The sequence below is a fragment of the Silurus aristotelis genome (genome assembly GCF_946808225.1).
Source record: "Silurus aristotelis genome assembly, chromosome: 11".
Lineage (NCBI taxonomy): Eukaryota > Metazoa > Chordata > Actinopteri > Siluriformes > Siluridae > Silurus > Silurus aristotelis.
In genome coordinates this window covers 7,373,845-7,390,825 of record NC_139584.1, presented here as the reverse complement: position 1 = coordinate 7,390,825, position 16,981 = coordinate 7,373,845, and the positions used below count along the sequence as shown (strand labels likewise).

At 37.1% G+C, this 16,981-nt stretch overlaps 1 protein-coding gene across 2 annotated transcripts; it reads right to left on the bottom strand.

The window, feature by feature from the left end:
* Window positions 1-683: 683 nt before the first annotated feature.
* kif2a (kinesin family member 2a) lies at window positions 684-16,924 on the bottom strand. 2 transcript variants are annotated; one of them, XM_083555358.1, is made up of 21 exons: window positions 16,707-16,924; window positions 10,668-10,762; window positions 9,636-9,758; window positions 9,429-9,483; window positions 9,196-9,318; window positions 8,616-8,716; window positions 8,255-8,350; window positions 8,069-8,123; window positions 7,590-7,752; window positions 7,401-7,491; window positions 7,192-7,255; window positions 6,985-7,076; window positions 6,655-6,797; window positions 6,301-6,505; window positions 5,984-6,094; window positions 5,811-5,878; window positions 4,435-4,515; window positions 3,385-3,535; window positions 3,127-3,228; window positions 1,808-1,943; window positions 684-1,065 (listed from the first exon to the last, which is right to left on the bottom strand). In XM_083555358.1, exons 1-21 carry the CDS (start codon window positions 16,765-16,767, stop codon window positions 980-982), a joined length of 2,202 nt encoding a protein of 733 aa, XP_083411484.1. In that variant the 5' UTR covers window positions 16,768-16,924; the 3' UTR covers window positions 684-979. The 2 variants fall into 2 exon arrangements, with proteins under 2 accessions (XP_083411484.1, XP_083411485.1); XM_083555359.1 differs by lacking the exon at window positions 4,435-4,515 and having other exon boundaries at window positions 16,707-16,921.
* Between the last annotated feature and the right edge of the window lie 57 nt (window positions 16,925-16,981).

The following is a 16,981-nucleotide window of genomic DNA, read 5'->3' as shown; positions in this document are numbered from 1 at the left end:
CAGTGAAAACAACAGAAGTGATGACCGGATCTGTCCGAAATATCTTAAAAGCATCTTTTTTTCCTGAAAGTAGAAAAATGGTAGACCAAGGTTTTCTAGACACAGCTAATGCACAAAGATTTCTGCAGCTGTTTAAAAAGTGCCACAGCACAGAGTAAAAAAGAAAATGTAAGAGGACAACACACTAGCAAAACAGAGAAAGAACAAACTTCAGTATTATTTAACGAATACAGATCTACTCGCACCCCAGAGTAGCAGCAGCCTCCACGAGGGCATTCATTTAGACAATTTAAGTTCAACAGTGTGACAAACACTAAAGGATATAACTGACCATCCGAAAGAAGATAGATTAATACAACTTAAACAAAGTGCAACTGGTCTGCCATGCTGGTAATGGAGAATGTGGAGCAGGTTACTAAAAGCACATGCATTCAGTTCAGGACAGCATCAAATAAAGAAGGTGGTAAAGACCCTAAAAATGGAACATGTATTTAACAGCCATTTACCTAAAAAAGTAAATAAATACAAATCAAATACAAAAGAAATCAATTTCCCAAGTCTATGTCAAAGATTCACTTCAGAAAGCATATGAACAAAAATGCTAATCCCACTTGCTTATGTGAATGGCTGTGCTTGTACAGCTGTCTTAAGGCACATGCTGATCTTCAAAACGTTATTCAGTGTAATTTTGTATGAGATGGTTTATTAGTAGATGGGCACGGTTGCAGCTTCTGACAGACATTGCTTGAAGATCAGCAGTCCACTTAAAGCAGGGCAGTACATCAATGCAATGAGCTAATGTTTTGAATATTTCATATGTGAGTCAAACAGACACATTCATATTCAGAGAAACTCTGCTGGACACTAGCAAGTCGTATAGCACGGACAGACATTACAGTTATTTGGTATTTTGCTGAAACTGCTGCAACTTTGCCAAGTGTCTAGCCATCATGCTTGTGCCCGAGACCTTAGTCCCAGTTTACAGAGCCCGAGGCCTCTTGGGATTGATCTGCTTACTCGCTTGTTCCTCTTCCTGCAAGGCTGAGCGGAATGACCTCACTTTATCTGTCAGATAAAAGGACATACCATTAGATATTTTAATAGTATGAAAAGGTGGATGATTGTGAAATATTTATTTTAAAATAAGAATAATCATCACATTCTAAGCTCTAATGAACTTAAGTCTCCCAGTCAATCATAGTTATGAATGATGCTGCAAACAGGTACTGATATATCAGAGAGCTAATGTTAATAGATAGTCTTAAGTAATCTTTTACTAATTAGTCTACATGAATGTGCAGTATTTATAAAAGCTATGTGGTGATTATCAGCAGAGGTCAACCGATTCATCAGTTTTATCAATTAATCTGCACCGATTGCTGGAACTAACAGCAAAAATCCAGAGTTTTTCTGGGTTCCGTCTGTGCTGGAATAGCTAAGAAGTCTGCGGTCATTATACAGTACAAGAGCAGCCTTTAGAGGCAAATCACTGATGCCACCTGCTTTTTGATTTGAAGTACTAGTTCTGAAGGTCTAGTGAAATACATGTATACAGTTACAGTTGGCTGATTTATTTTGGTAGTTTGGTAGTTTTTTCACAGTTAACTGAACTGTATGCAATCATTTGTGCCCACACGGCCATGTTAATCATAATTAAAAAGTAATTACAGATTTATGTTCCCAGGAGCTTCAGCCCTTTATTAACCTAAGTATATTTTGAAGAAAAAAACAAAACTTAAATGTGATTAATGCCTGTTATCAGCAAAAATCTAAAAGAACGATCTGAGGATTTCCAGATTTGAGTTACCTCGGAGTTCAATAAGGACATCAATCTTCTGGTCAAGTATCTGCTGGAGCTGGGTGGAGTAGGAGTCGACATCATAATCCACCTCCTCAGTCATCTCCAGCAGAATCTTCTCATCCTCCAGCCACCTAATCGACTCCTGGACACAGATATACACGCACCATTAAACACACACAGGTAACAACAGAAAATTTAACTGAAGATAATTTAAAAGAAAAACTTGCATGAAATGACCAGTAAAGCAAAATAATAAAACAAATTTCACACTATGGAGATATATTAATCAAAAAAGAAACATCCAAATACAGTGGTACCTCGACATACGAGTTTAATTCGTTCCGTAACCTTGCTCGTATGACAATTTGCTCGTATTTCAAAGCAAATTTTCCCATTGAAATTAATTGAAATGCCATTAATTCGTTCCAGCCCCCAAAATGCCACCCCAGTTGTTTTTAAGTGTTTTTGAATAAGAAAAATGTATTTATAAAAACATAAAAGAGAATGTTAAGAAATAAACTGGTTAAGCATAGTGCATATCATTAAAGTACTACGCCCGTACTGCCTCGCCAAGTCAATCGCTCTGACACCTTGCTTATGTTTTCCTATGATTTCACGCTTTAATTCAATAGACATCATCTTCTTCTATAAAGCACTGACCTTTCCACTCACTTTCTTCGGACCCATGGTTATAAAAAGAAATGTGATAAAATACTGTAAATGTACAAAAAGCACAAAACGCAAGCACAACTTATCAAAGATGCTTCGACAGCGAGGCAAACAAGAACACTGACTGAGGCCAGTGTTGCTGATTCATCTCGAGATTCGTCACAGCCACGTGTTAGTGCGCGCGCACATTCAAACCTTCGTTTGTGTGCGTGTGTATCGAGACGAATCAGCAACACTGACTGAGGCGTCTTGAGCTTGTACCTCAAATTTTTGCTCGTGTAACAAAGCAAAAAATCGACCGAGTGGCCGCTCGTATCTCAAAAAACTTGTATGTTAGGGCACTCGTATGTCAAGGTACCACTGTATAGCCTTTTATTTTTTTAGCTCTTAGTGTATACGTGTAGTGGTGGCTCCAGTGGTTAAGGCGCTGGATTAATGATCGGAAGGTCAGGGTTCAAGCCCTGGGGCCACTCTTGGACCCTTGAGCAAGGCCCTTAACCCTCTGTGCTCCAGGGGCGCCGTATCATGGCTGACCCTGCGCTCTGACCCCAGTTTCCAAGCAAAACTGGGATATGTGAAGAACAAAATTTCACTGTGCTGTAATGTATATGTGACAAATAAAGGCAAATATCTATTCTATACGTGTAGAAAGTCACCTGTAACACTACTCGGTGATCCTCCAAGACCTGCTCCTCCATCTCTACCAGCTGGGACACCACCTCATGAAAGGTGAACAGCTGTGGAGACACTTCCTCTTCCTGAGAAAAAAATGAATAAATCAAAACTATTTTACTGCAAGCAAAAATGAATAATTATTAAAATTACTAATAGCACTTAGTTTTTCTTTGAAACATAAAATACATAGATTTTTTAGTAGTGGTTTCGGAGTAAGTAATCTTTAGTCTGTTCCATACATTCTGTTCACAGAGTAGCTTGAGGTCATCTCTCTGAGGGGAGCAGCTCAAATCCCACTCCTCTTCCATAATGTCCAGCTGGGTGATAGCATTAATGTTGGCTCGGACTCCTTCAGCCATGGCGTTTGGGTCCACAGTCAGCTCCTTCACTCTATGCGAATGAAAGAACGCATGCTTAAATTGGTCTGCTAGATCAAACCAGCAAACCAATTAAATTGGTCTGCTGGTACTAGGCCAGATAGCACTGTTAGGTGACTAAAGCAGCAGATAGCATACCCTTGCCCTTAAATATAATAATAATAATAATTATAATATTAAAGCATGACATGAGTTCTAATACAAAAACCACCAAGCCTAGTAACAAATAATAGCATGCTGAAAAAATGAAGTGGTTGTATTAGAAAAAGAAAATCTGTAGAAATCTAAGATGCATCAAGGTGCATAAAGAAGAACCATTATGTATATATGCACACTGATTTGACACTAATCGACACAAATCAATGCCTAGATTCCCACTGCTTATCTTACTGCTTATGGTGTCATTCATTTGTTTTAATGCTCTAAACCAGGGGTCTCCAATCTTTTCCAGAAAGGGCCAGTGTGGGTGCAGGTTTTCATTCCAACCAATCAATGGTCACACCTGATAGTCATTTACAATGACGATCATTAGATTTGAACAGGTAAAATTTGGTGTGGACTCGCTTGGTTGGAATAAAAACCTGCACCAACACCGGCCCTTTCTGGAAAAGATTGGAGACCCCTGCTCTAAACAAAGGCACAGCGCACATGACCATGGTTAGAAATTGAAATGAAAGCAGATTAATAATAGGGAGAAGGCAGCTGATGAAAAATATTCACCAAACAAACCACTCAGAATGAGAGGGAGAAGTGGCATTTGTAAATGCTCTAATGGGAGGCCGTGCGTGTTATTTATGCATATGACTAGCATGAAGGTGTAAGCTTCTTCTCATGCATCATGGGTCAAATTCTGAATGTGCATCTGCTGTATAAGGAGGATGGGAAGCTGGATAAATAAGCTTGTGCTCATACTCGCAAGTAGGAGAGAGCCCAGAGCGACTTCCTCCCTGAGAAAACGGGATATCTGAGGGACTAATCCCGAACTCCTTTACTCTGAAGCAGCAATGAATAAGCAGGAAAGATAAGTAAAGAGAAAGAGAGAGCAGTAAGCAGATTAGAAAGAGTAAGAACAAAACCCTTTTCCTTTTTAACCCAAATTATATCACTTAACTAACTATTTTAGTATATAAAGAATAAAAAAAATAACTGTTCACTTGATTGTATTTTATAAATAAAAGACAACCAACTTAATGTGAAATTCAGTAATTACTACACAAGTTAAAAAAAAAAAAATTGCATTAATAGGGCTGCACGACTTGGGGAAAAATGTCACGTTGCGATTATTGTGGTCAATATTGCGATATAATAAACGGTATCGTAAGTCCACTTGATTGGTTATCAATGAAATTGCACACAGATTAGTGATAATGCTGAAATGTGTATTTGTGAAAATATAAAGGATTTTAAAATAAAGTTTTATAATAAGTTTTTTTCTCCAAAGAACAGCAGAATTAAATAAGAATAAATAAATAAATGAATAAACAAACAAACGTTTTCACAAAAATAACATATGAAATATTTTGCCCAAACAAACAGGATATGTCCTGTCACTGCCCTGTTTTTCTGCTGAAGTTTAAGATACAATATATTTGTACATACTTGAATTCAAGTCATTTTGAAATCATTATTATTAAATGTGTTTAAACTTTTTTTTTTTTTAAATAGAAGATTGCTAATGATTAGTGTGGTGTGGGAGTGGAGCATTGTGGTGGGAGGGCAGAGCCATGGGGATGTGCGTGGGAAAGCGGAGGTTGCCAGGTAAAGGTGCGCCAATCCGCGTGTGCGCGTCGAGTAAAGATTTATGTTACCGCGAATGGGTGTGTCCCCCGGCTTGAGTACGAGGAAAGGAAAACGGCGACGCAAAAGTTAATTAAAAATAAAAGAAAGCTTTGTCTGTGGAACCATTGCCTGTCGTCTTTCTTCCAACCCGGAACCAGTGCCCAGTGCGATCAGTTACAGATTTGTCAACTTTAATTTAGCAAATCTTGCACAGTACATCAAGATTTTTTGGCTTCCAGTTCAGTGTCGGTCTGCTCGGCAATCATCTTTACATGGCCTCCGTGCTGCGCTCCGGAAAGTCACGCGACCACACACATGCACTGCCTAAACTGAGACTATCATTCTTTTTTTGTTTAGTTAGCGGCGCGGAAAATCCGCAAACTGTTCTCAGAAAATGTGTCCACACATGCACTTATTTATTTCATTACATCGCAACGTTTGCCATCATATAATCGCACAAGGTGACATCGCGATTGTGATACAATTAATCGTACAGCACAAATTTTTACCTGTTGGCATATCGTAGTGTGTTCAAAGTGTTTTCACAGGAAGCCATTCCAGGAGAGATGGTGGCAATCTAATCAGAAAAAAAAGATAATTATTTAGAATAATTTATAAATTAGATTATAATCAAGAGCTGTCAAAAAAAGAGCTGTGTTAATGAAAAAAAGTGGCTATTCACCATGCATGTCCTTGAGTTCTCTCCGATGAATGAGTCTCTAAGAACTTGTGTAAGTTTGCTGGCTCTGAACGGTGTGTGTGGTTTGTTCCGTCCCAGGGCTCTGATACACTCCTTAATGAAGACAAAGACACCAACCATTTTAGACACCATCTCAAGGTGCTTTCAAATATATATGCCAATTCTCAAATTTAGCATTTAATAAATCAGGAAAACACAATCTAATAATTTTGAATGAATCAAAATCAGTGTCCTGAATTTTGTTATAAATAGGTTCTGGCTCTAAATGTAACTGTACTTTTCTCTGGTAACTGAATGACCTTCAGTGCAAGCAGACTCTTGTTGATCTCTGCTCCCTCCAGTCTTGTCTGCCGATCAGCGCTGGATGTATCAGCACCACGCTCATTCCCTGCCAGATCAATCAATGAAAACTTTCCATGCATCTTCCCCTTCCTGCGTAGAATAATTTGGAAGACAGCATGGCTGCGGGACGAGTGAGCGTTGGCAGAGGTCTGTCCTGACGTTCTGGGGATCGAAAGGTTAAAAAAATAAATAAATTACCAGTTTACAATGAATAAGAAAAAAGTAAAAAAAATAAAAAATAAATAAAAAAAAAATCACACAGCATTTTTTCTTTTTACAAGATAGAGTATTAGACTTTTCTATATAATTACCTGCAGCTATTTCCAACCTCAATAAGCTTAAGGACATCTTCAGTGCATCTGACCTCCCTCTCCTGCAGCCCAACCACTTGCACCTGCTGTTTCCCGTCTTCAAGTACACGCAGCTTTGCTTTACGGTTCAGCAAGTCAAACACCTGGGCACAGCACCAAGATATGCACAAGTAAGTCACTTGGGCCACATAAAGTATGAAATATATGCACTTATAAACCAATATTGCACATCCTCTAAGCCTTTAATAACCAATTAAGAATTGCCTTTCAATGTCTAAAGCACTGTTTTCTGCAGATTGACCAGAAGTAAGTCCTTTTTAAGTCACTTGCCTTTCCACTGTAAATTTCAAAAAAAGTTGCATAAACTTGAAGATCCATCTTCTTGTAGTTGGGCTTCTTAAGCATGAGAAAAACATCACGAGCTGCACATGGAAGAGAAGCAGCAAAACAAAAAAATTTTTTTGAAGGTGCTAAACATTATTCATTAATTGTGGTTTTAAAAATCTTAGAAGAAGTTGCAAATTGTTAAACATTTACCAGCTAATGCATAGATTCCTTTTGAACAGTCCTGGTTCTTTCCTGAAAAATCTCCACCCATGGTCTAAAAAAAAAAAAAAAGCATTTTTTTCTTTAATATGTGATGGGTAGTAGTCTTTAAAAAAAAAGGAAAAGAAAAGAAAAGAAATATCTAAATTAAGAACCTATCATATAATGCTTTTTTTTTTTTATTTTTAGGTTCCCCTCACATGTGTTTTTCCACTTCCAGTTTGGCCATATGCAAAGCATGTAGCCATTCCTCTATCGAAGATGGTTTCCACCAATGGTCTTGCTGTAAACCTGCACAAAAGAACTTCTTAATTTACATTTCAAACCTAGACAGCAAAAAGCTCTCATCACTAGTAGACTAAGATGAAGGTTTGGATACAAATACAAACCTGTAAACCATTTCATTCGCCGCACTTTCATCAAAGGCATAATCGAACCGGAAGGTTTGATTCTCTAGGTATCTGGTGAGGTCCACTTTCTGCTTAGGCTCGTGGACCATGACGACATCTTTACTTGGGATGGTGATAACATCTAGCTCCTTTGCAGTAGATTCTACAACAAATGGGACACACCATAGCTCACCTCACACTCAGTAATTTGTAAGACATCTGTTGCATTTAGGCTTTATTTTATATACTTTGAGTTTTATTTTCCTAATGAAGAAAGTAAAAAATAAATAAATAAATAAATAAAGAGGCTTTTTCAGTGCTAACTGTCAATTTATATTCATTAGTAGTCTTTAGAATTGGCTACAGTATCTAGAACCTAAAACAATCGCTGAAGTTTAGTCATAAAAAAATTAGAGAAAATTACAGGGCACATTATAATAATATGAATAATTCAGAAAATATGCAAAAATTTATTGTACCTTTTTTGTTAAGAGGGCGTTTCCTAACACAAACACATATTCGGTGATCTTCAATCTGCCAACATTAAGAGTATCTTTACTACTGCAGCTACAGTACCACCATTTTCTTTTTAAATCAGCACAGTAAATAAACCTTTGATAAAAGATTTGCCAAATATCAATGGAAAATTTAATAATGTAACTCACCAAGTCAGCTGTGGTTAATGGTCTATAATCCAGGCTTGCCCTAAAGTCTCTGATCATCTGCATTATTTCATAATTGGGGATTGTCGTGTCCACCTCCTTCAAAGAGCATTAATCATGAAAAAGTCAGAGGTATAGCCACTTGTATAGAAGCTGAATGTATAACCAGCTCCCCTATCCAGAATTAAAACTTGCAAAACTTATAAATAAATATATTAATAACAAAACACAGGACAAATAACACACACACTTTGCCCTAAGGTTTTTATGTGCATGTGTAGTACTCAAATTACTGTCAAAAAAGAGACGTAATAATCTATGCAAAATTGTGATTGGATTTTGAAAGTCACAGGCGTGCAATGACCTGCGCTCTCTTCTCCCTTAGCTCTTGCTGCTGCAGTCGCCGCCTCTCTCTCTTCTCCTGCAGTTTCTCCACCTCCTTCACGCAGTTGGACTTCCTCCTCGCTGCCAAACATTACAATACAGTCAGACAAACCTGACTAAACAATAGCATAATTCACTTCCTTTGTAAAAGGATCTTTTCCTCTTTTCTCTCTGTTTCTGTGCCTACACTTCTAAAGATTCAGCATTAGGAAACAACTAATCAAATACTAAAATTGTTTATTAATTCAAATAATTCAGGGAGTAAAAATCACTACCAACTGGAAGGACAAGTATAAGAGTAAATAACATTTCTCATTGAAATCTTGTTGCAGAATTTATCTATCTACAAAGCTGTAAAAATGTACAACAAAACCATAGAAAATCAGGAAAGACACCGCATGAAGCTTATTTTGAGGTGTTGAACTTTAGGTTGTGAAAGCCAAAATGGTCTGAAAAGTAATATTAGAAAAAGACTTGTAAAGATGCAGTACAATCCACTCCACTGGAGGCCATTATGTGTCAAGAACAGAGTGCTATTTTAATCAGTGGTGTGTGATTACCATTCTGCTGCTGTTGTTGGCTCTGTTGTGTTTGGGACTGTAAAGTTTGGGCTGGTTGCTGAGCAGGTGGAGGGAGTGCTGGCTCTGGCTGCTGCTGGGCAGGACGCGCCCGAGTTGATCCAACTGAAAGCATAACACACACGCGCACAAACAAACTTCAGTGAGCAATGGTTATACACCTCACAATTAAAACACTACCCTACTTAGTCTGAGAGCCACACAGACAATCATACCTCTATTGTCTCTGGATGGGACCTCAGCCCTTCCAGGAGCAATTGTCCTTCGATTCTACATAGCAAAAAAAAAACTACATTAAGTTTTTAAAGATAAAGTGAAGCGAATGTCTTAGGTTTGAGCAAAACTGAAAAACGCTTCACCTGAGACATTATGATTAATATGAAAGGCAAGTCTGATATTATGCTTGGATGGTTTATACTAACTTTGGGTAACTTGTTGACCTTCATAGAAGTTGGGGTGGGTGGAGGTGGTGTTACAGGGCTCAGAGATATCTCCTCCTCTAGAGCAACATCTGGGTTTAGTGAAAATATACACTCTAGATCAATCTGTTTAAAGAGAAAAGACAGATTTTTTTAATCCATTTTGTACCCCAACCTAAATTCCTGATTGCTTTCAAATGAAACTAACACTGGCCTTGTGGAAACACAGTATGCAGTACAAATGAGGAAGAATGGTTAATTTGCAGTATCGCAAAAAAGTGAGTACACCCCTCACAATTTAGCAACCATTTTAGCATATCTTCTCAAGGGACACCACCATAGAAATGAAACTTGGATATATATTAAAGTAGTCAATATGCAGCTTGTATAGCAGTATAGATTTACTGTCCTCTGAAAATACCTTACCATACAGCGATTATTGTCAAAATACCTTTAGCAAACATGTCAAAACTGCATCAAAAATGTTAATATTTACTTGAGTTGCCCCTTATAGTAAAAATGTATATGGTCATAATTTTTGCAATTTCTTTTATACAATCACACTTGGCCGATCTCTTCATGTCCAACACACTCAGGCCTGCCACAGATCCAATAAATAATCCTTGAACAAAACCCACAATCCTCATATCTATAATTGCACTGTATATTGTATGTCTTTTTAAGATGATTTTTTTTTTTTTTACGGCATCAAAGCCAGAACACACAAAAGTTGTACTCTTTTTTTTTTTGGTTATTAAACTTCAGGTTCTCATCTAAGTGCTTAAATATTTTAAAGAAATCTTTGTCTCCGGATTATAATTTTCAAACACAACTAGGATATGATTTGTTCATTTACTTTTATTATTCATTTTTTACATTTTTATTGTATACATGAAAATGACATCAGTGTTTGCAGAGCACAATGAGCACTTTTGTGCAGTGCAGCTTGTTGTCCTCATCCACCCTCTGAACACTGGCTCTGTTCTTCCATACATTGCTGAGTGTTATAAGCTTACACAAGACCTTAAGACTTACCTCTTTTCCTTTTGTGTCTCCATTTTCGATCCACTCAACAGTAACACTTTCGTTATCTTCATTTAAAGACGTTACCATGGCCTGATGTATTCGTCCTGCAATAAAACCAAAATAATGCTGAGAGGTGAATATTTGGAAAATGTTGCACAAGAAACTCTGTATACATATTTTACACATCCCTAACAACAGATATGCTATTTAAGATAATCTAGAAACAAAGCTAAGTCTGATCTGGGGGAAAAAATGTCTGATGTTTGCAGAACATTTCTTATGTAATTATCACTATTGAGGAAACAGCCTTGTCTTTGATTCATTATTAAAAGCCATCTCACTCACTGTGTAATTATTTAATAGCAGTAACAATAGTATTCTAAGAGTATCTACAATATCTTACAAAATATCTGGGGGGGGGGGTAATTATAATGGTTATTTATTTATTTATTTATTAGTAGTACAAAAGCTAACAACAAAATTAGAAATGAAAAACAAGGTACAAAAAAAGTACATTATATGAGACCTGTTCATGTGTTTACACTGTGACCTCTCCTGTAAGACGAGTCTTTAAACACTGCCTCTGTCTTAACATTTGTTTGTTTTAAAGGGCATGTCATCAACAAACAAGACAATAAGAATCATACAGACACTTCACATGAAAGAATCCAATGCTCTAAATTATGTGTAAAGTTTTAAGAACTTTCTTTCACCAGATGAAAAAATCTGTCAGATACTGGACAAACAGCAATTGATGTTACTAATACAATAACATGATAATACAGGGTTAAACACACTATAACATGCATTTTTGAAAAACTGTCTCACACAAAAAAGCCAACTCCATTTTCCCTATTAAGCAAATCACTATTAAAAACACATTTTAATATTTAATTCAGGCAATAAATGTGCATTGTGGAAAAGTATTTTCCCTCTTCCAGAAACACTATATGTGAGGTACAAATTGTTTGTAGACGAGACACCACTCTATCAGAGTATTAATGTATTATTTGCAAAAATATCCCCATATCAAACCTGCTGTAATAATAATGATAATAATGATGATATTAATAATAATAACAATAATTTTGCACCAGTGAATAGGATACCTCAGTTATTGGCCAAACCACAATGTATACTTTATTAACCAACAAACAATAAAACACATTAGACGCTCCTTCACGTCACCAGATCGAATCTCCTCAATATACATATAAAATAAACAAAAAAGGGAAAGTAGGGCTGCAACCATTTCTCAAGTAATTTGAGTTTTTATTTTTTATTTTTTATAAAAATTATTAAGGCAAATTATTTGCTTTGTTTAACCTATTTAACTACACACAAAGCATTGTTTCCCCATGGACCATTATTACTGGTGCACCACCCGCCAAACTCTAGAGCGCTCTGGACATTTAAACACAGACGACACTGCAGAATGAAAAATAGAGGATACAGCGAGGGGCGACGAGAAGATTTATATGGAAGCCTATTTCCGCCATGTTAAAAAAAGTTCGCCTAATTCCGACTTTCTTTATTGAAATTCCGAGTTTTTTCTTGCAACTTGCAAGTTTTTTCCCCCTTGTAAAAATTTGCGACTTTATTTCTCACAATTCCCACATTTTATTTTAGCCAATCAGGCAGTGTCGCCCCCCTCTGTAGTGGCAGAAAGCTTTACACATTGAAAATGAAAAAGACTACAAATCAATAGAATCGCATGGTATCAAACTAAGCCTCCAATCCAAAGAGAACTAACAATCAGTTCTGGAGAAGACGGAACAAGACAGATGAAGCTGAATTGGCATCGTTCATACACCAACAGCCAGCAGTTCAAACTCCAGGCCAGCAGCATGGGTAAAGGTGGATGCACCAAAAATTAAACGAAGTGGCAGTCACGAGAAATAAATAGTTTTCTGTGGCAAAAACAGGCTTCCACAGATTCAGGCCAAAGAAAACAACAAAAAGTTTCCAAAGTTCCAAACACTGAACAGTGCGTTTACTTTTTTGAAATAATCTGAAATGTATTGTAATATATTTATTTTTTATTTACATATTTGTATTTAGATGTAACATGGCAATTAAATGCACTAAATGAGTTTAGCTTTCACAGATATTCTTGTATGCACTTTCAGAGAAAAAAAAAAAACAATCTTTCTTAGTTATATAATGTTAAATGAAAGATGTTATGTTAAGAGACCTGTCTTATTTTCTCATTTATAGTATTGCTCTTTATATATAAAAAAAAAATTTGATAGAATACTTGATTACTAAAATAATCGATAGTTACAGCCCTCATCAAATGAGAGGAAATTTATTATAGAAAAATCATTTATGAAGGAATGACACGTCATGATTAACAATTTATAGTTAGTTAATTTTGTGGAGCATGCATCAGGTTAGACAGGTTAGTGCTTAATCTCACTTATGTTACAGCAGCTACAGTGAGGAAAATATGTATTTAAACACCCTGCTATTTTGCAAGTTCTCCCACTTAGAAATCATGGAGGGGTCTGAAATTTTTATCGTAGGTGCATGTCCACTGTGAGAGACATAATCTAAAAAAAAAAATCCAGAAATCACAATATATGATTTTTTAAATATTTATTTGTATGATACAGCTGCAAATAAGTATTTGAACACCTGAGAAAGTCAATGTTAATATTTGGTACAGTAGCCTTTGTTTGCAGTTACAGAGGTCAAACGTTTCCTGTAGTTTTTCACCAGGTTTGCACACACTGCAGGGGGGATTTTGGCCCACTCCTCCACACAGATCTTCTCTAGATCAGTCAGGTTTCTGGCCTGTCGCTGAGAAACACAGAGTTTGAGCTCCCTCCAAAGATTCTCTACTGGGTTTAGGTCTGGAGACTGGCTAGGCCACGCCAGAACCTTGATATGCTTCTTACAGAGCCACTCCTTGGTTATCCTGGCTGTGTGCTTTAGGTCATTGTCATGTTGGAAGACCCAGCCTCGACCCATCTTCAATGCTCTAACTGAGGGAAGGAGGTTATTTCTCAAAATCTCGCAATACATGGCCCAGGTCATCCTCTCCTTAATACAGTGCAGTCGCCCTGTCCCATGTGCAGAAAAACACCCCCAAAGCATGATGCTACCACCCCCATGCTTCACAGTAGGGATGGTGTTCTTGGGATGGTACTCATCATTCTTCTTCCTCCAAATATGTTTAGTGGAATTATGACCCAAAAGTTCTATTTTGGTCTCATCTGACCACATGACTTTCTCCCATGACTCCTATGGATCATCCAAATGGTCATTGGCAAATTTAAGACGTGCCTGAACATGTGCTGGTTTAAGCAGGGGAACCTTCCGTGCCATGCATGATTTCAAACCATGACGTCTTAGTGTATTACCAACAGTAACCTTGGAAACGGTGGTCCCAGCTCTTTTCAGGTCATTGACCAGCTCCTCCCGTGTAGTTCTGGGCTGATTTCTCACCTTCCTTAGGATCATTGAGACCCCACGAGGTGAGATCTTGCATGGAGCCCCAGTCCAAGGGAGATTGACAGTCATGTTTAGCTTCTTCCATTTTCTAACGATTGCTCCAACAGTGGACCTTTTTTCACCAAGCTGCTTGGCAATTGCCCCGTAGCCCTTTCCAGCCTTGTGGAGGTGTACAATTTTGTCTCTAGTGTCTTTGGACAGCTCTTTGGTCTTGGCTATGTTAGTAGTTGGATTCTTACTGATTGTATGGGGTGGACAGGTGTCTTTATGCAGCTAACGACCTCAAACAGGTGCATCTAATTTAGGATAATAAATGTAGTGGAGGTGGAAATTTTAAAGGCAGACTAACAGGTCTATGAGGGTCAGAATTCTAGCTGATAGACAGGTGTTCAAATGCTTATTTGACGCTGTATCATACAAATAAATAGTTTAAAAATCATATATTGTGATTTCTAGATTTTTTTTTTTTAGATTATGTCTCTCCCAGTGGACATGCACCTACGATGACAATTTCAGACCCCCCCATGATTTCTAAGTGGGAGAACTTGCAAAATAGCAGGGTGTTCAAATACTTATTTTCCACACTGTATATATAGCTAAATACAACTTACACACACACACACACACACACACACACACACACATATATATATATATATATATACATATACATATACACACACACACACACACTATATATATATATATATATACACACACACACATTATATATATATATATATATATATATATATATATATATATATATATATATATATATATATATATATATGTGTGTGTGTGTGTGTGTGTATGTATGTATGTATGTGTAAGTTCTATCTAGCTATATATAGCTGCTGTAACATACATACATTTCCAACTATTATCACCCTACTGAACTTTACACTACACTGCTAGGACACTGATGCTTTACTGATTTTACTGCCAGTAATCATCATGTAGTTCAGCTCCAAACTTTACATTCTCCATACATATACATACACATACACATATATACATACATACATACACACACGTATGTGTGTGTGTGTGTGTGTGTGTGTGTATATGTATATATATAAGTTTTTAATACTCAAATCAACATGGGCATAGATAAATATCGATGCTTTATGCAAATGTATGTTTATTATTAGTGAAACCATACTCAAAATAAAGCACAAAGACAAAATATATGTGAATGTTTTAAAGTAATTATGGTGTTTTTTATTACATTAATAATCAGGACACCACACTGAACGTTGGTTGGACGGTTTTAATTGGCAGATGTGTGTATCAAAGCGGATTTTGGTGCTTTATTTGAGACATGGGAGCATCAACAAAACAAATGTTTAGCGATTAAGCTTTTTTATATATATATATATATATATCTGAGTAAAGAAAGGATATTGTGAATAAATGTGTGTTACATTGAAGATTTAAATTTCCCCTCTTTGATATTTATTTATATTTTTTATAAAAATGGTCAAACAGAAATTCGTGCTGCATTAATACAATTAGTGGCGGTAAAGTAAATATTTGCGTAACGCGTTAATTTTGACAGCCCTAGTACACACAAACGCGCGCACACATTCTATGCACCTACAGTGAATATACAGAAGATATACAGACATGTAGAAGATGATCTAGGCTATGCAATGAATTATTATGGTTATGAATTCATATTATGCCTTGTGCCATCAATTATATATGCCTATAATTATATGGAAATGACAGAATGTACAGGTTGCAGCTGAACTCCTCAATGATTACTGGCAGTAAAATCAGTAAAACAGAGCCATGAGTGCCCTAGAAGTGTAGTGTGGAGTGCAGTATGGTAATGGTTGTAGAAGAGGTGGCACTAAACCTACTGGTTTTGTTAAACCAGTCGTGTCATGTGTGTTAGTAAAATAAGTGGTTACCTAATTGACGGCCAGCTGATGGACTTGTGTTCCTCATTCATCATGCTAGATTGATACTTACTTTTGACTAGGATGTCATTAAAAAAAAGAGGGCTATATGTGTTAAAAGCAATGATAAACGAGGTCAAACGGGTTAGTAAAAAAAAAACAAAAAAAAAACAAAAAAAAAAAAAATAGCTAGTTAATGCCTAACTTCTGACAGGAAGCTCTGGAAAGACAGCTGTGTAACCCAACCTTACCATTTCTGGGTGTTTTGTGTTAAATGATGAACATTGGCACTTAGAAATTCAAAGGTGGTGAATACAATTATTGGTCAAAGTCTATAGAGAAAATGACTGTACTACTCTAATACGTCTTTGGTAGACATGATCACTAAGTCAACGCACAGGCTAGTCAGCTTAGCTTAGCAACCGTTGCTGTGTTGACTGCGCTAGGAATGTAGGTCGTTAGCTTAACTACCACAGCAACAGAGATGTAGAACGCAGGCTAGTCAACAAAGTGGCACTAGTTCATATAAAAGGCTTGTCGGCTTGCTAATGCTAGCATTACTAGCACTTACCCTAGCCAATGCTAGCTGGGCGAAGCAAAAAAAAAAAAATGACTAACCTTTCATAGCTCGTTACAACCTACCTCAGCTTATAAAAAGGAGAAATAACTTAACTAGTGAACTCACCGTCACTCCGTTTTATCTCTACGTAAATGCCTACGACAATTTTACCGAAGTTCACCGCCATGGTTCCCCGTAGACGAGACGAGAGCGAGCGCGACAGATGAGCCGGTGTTTTTGTTTGAAATGTTCACATTTGTTCCGAGTCGCTTTGAGGCGGGAAGGCGGCCAGAGGAAGGGAGAAAAGAGGCGAAGTGCCAGTGCGCATGCTCGTGTCGCTCAACTTCGGTGACGCTATGCTTGGAGCAGAACTGAATTGTACTCAACCGTATTGTATTGTA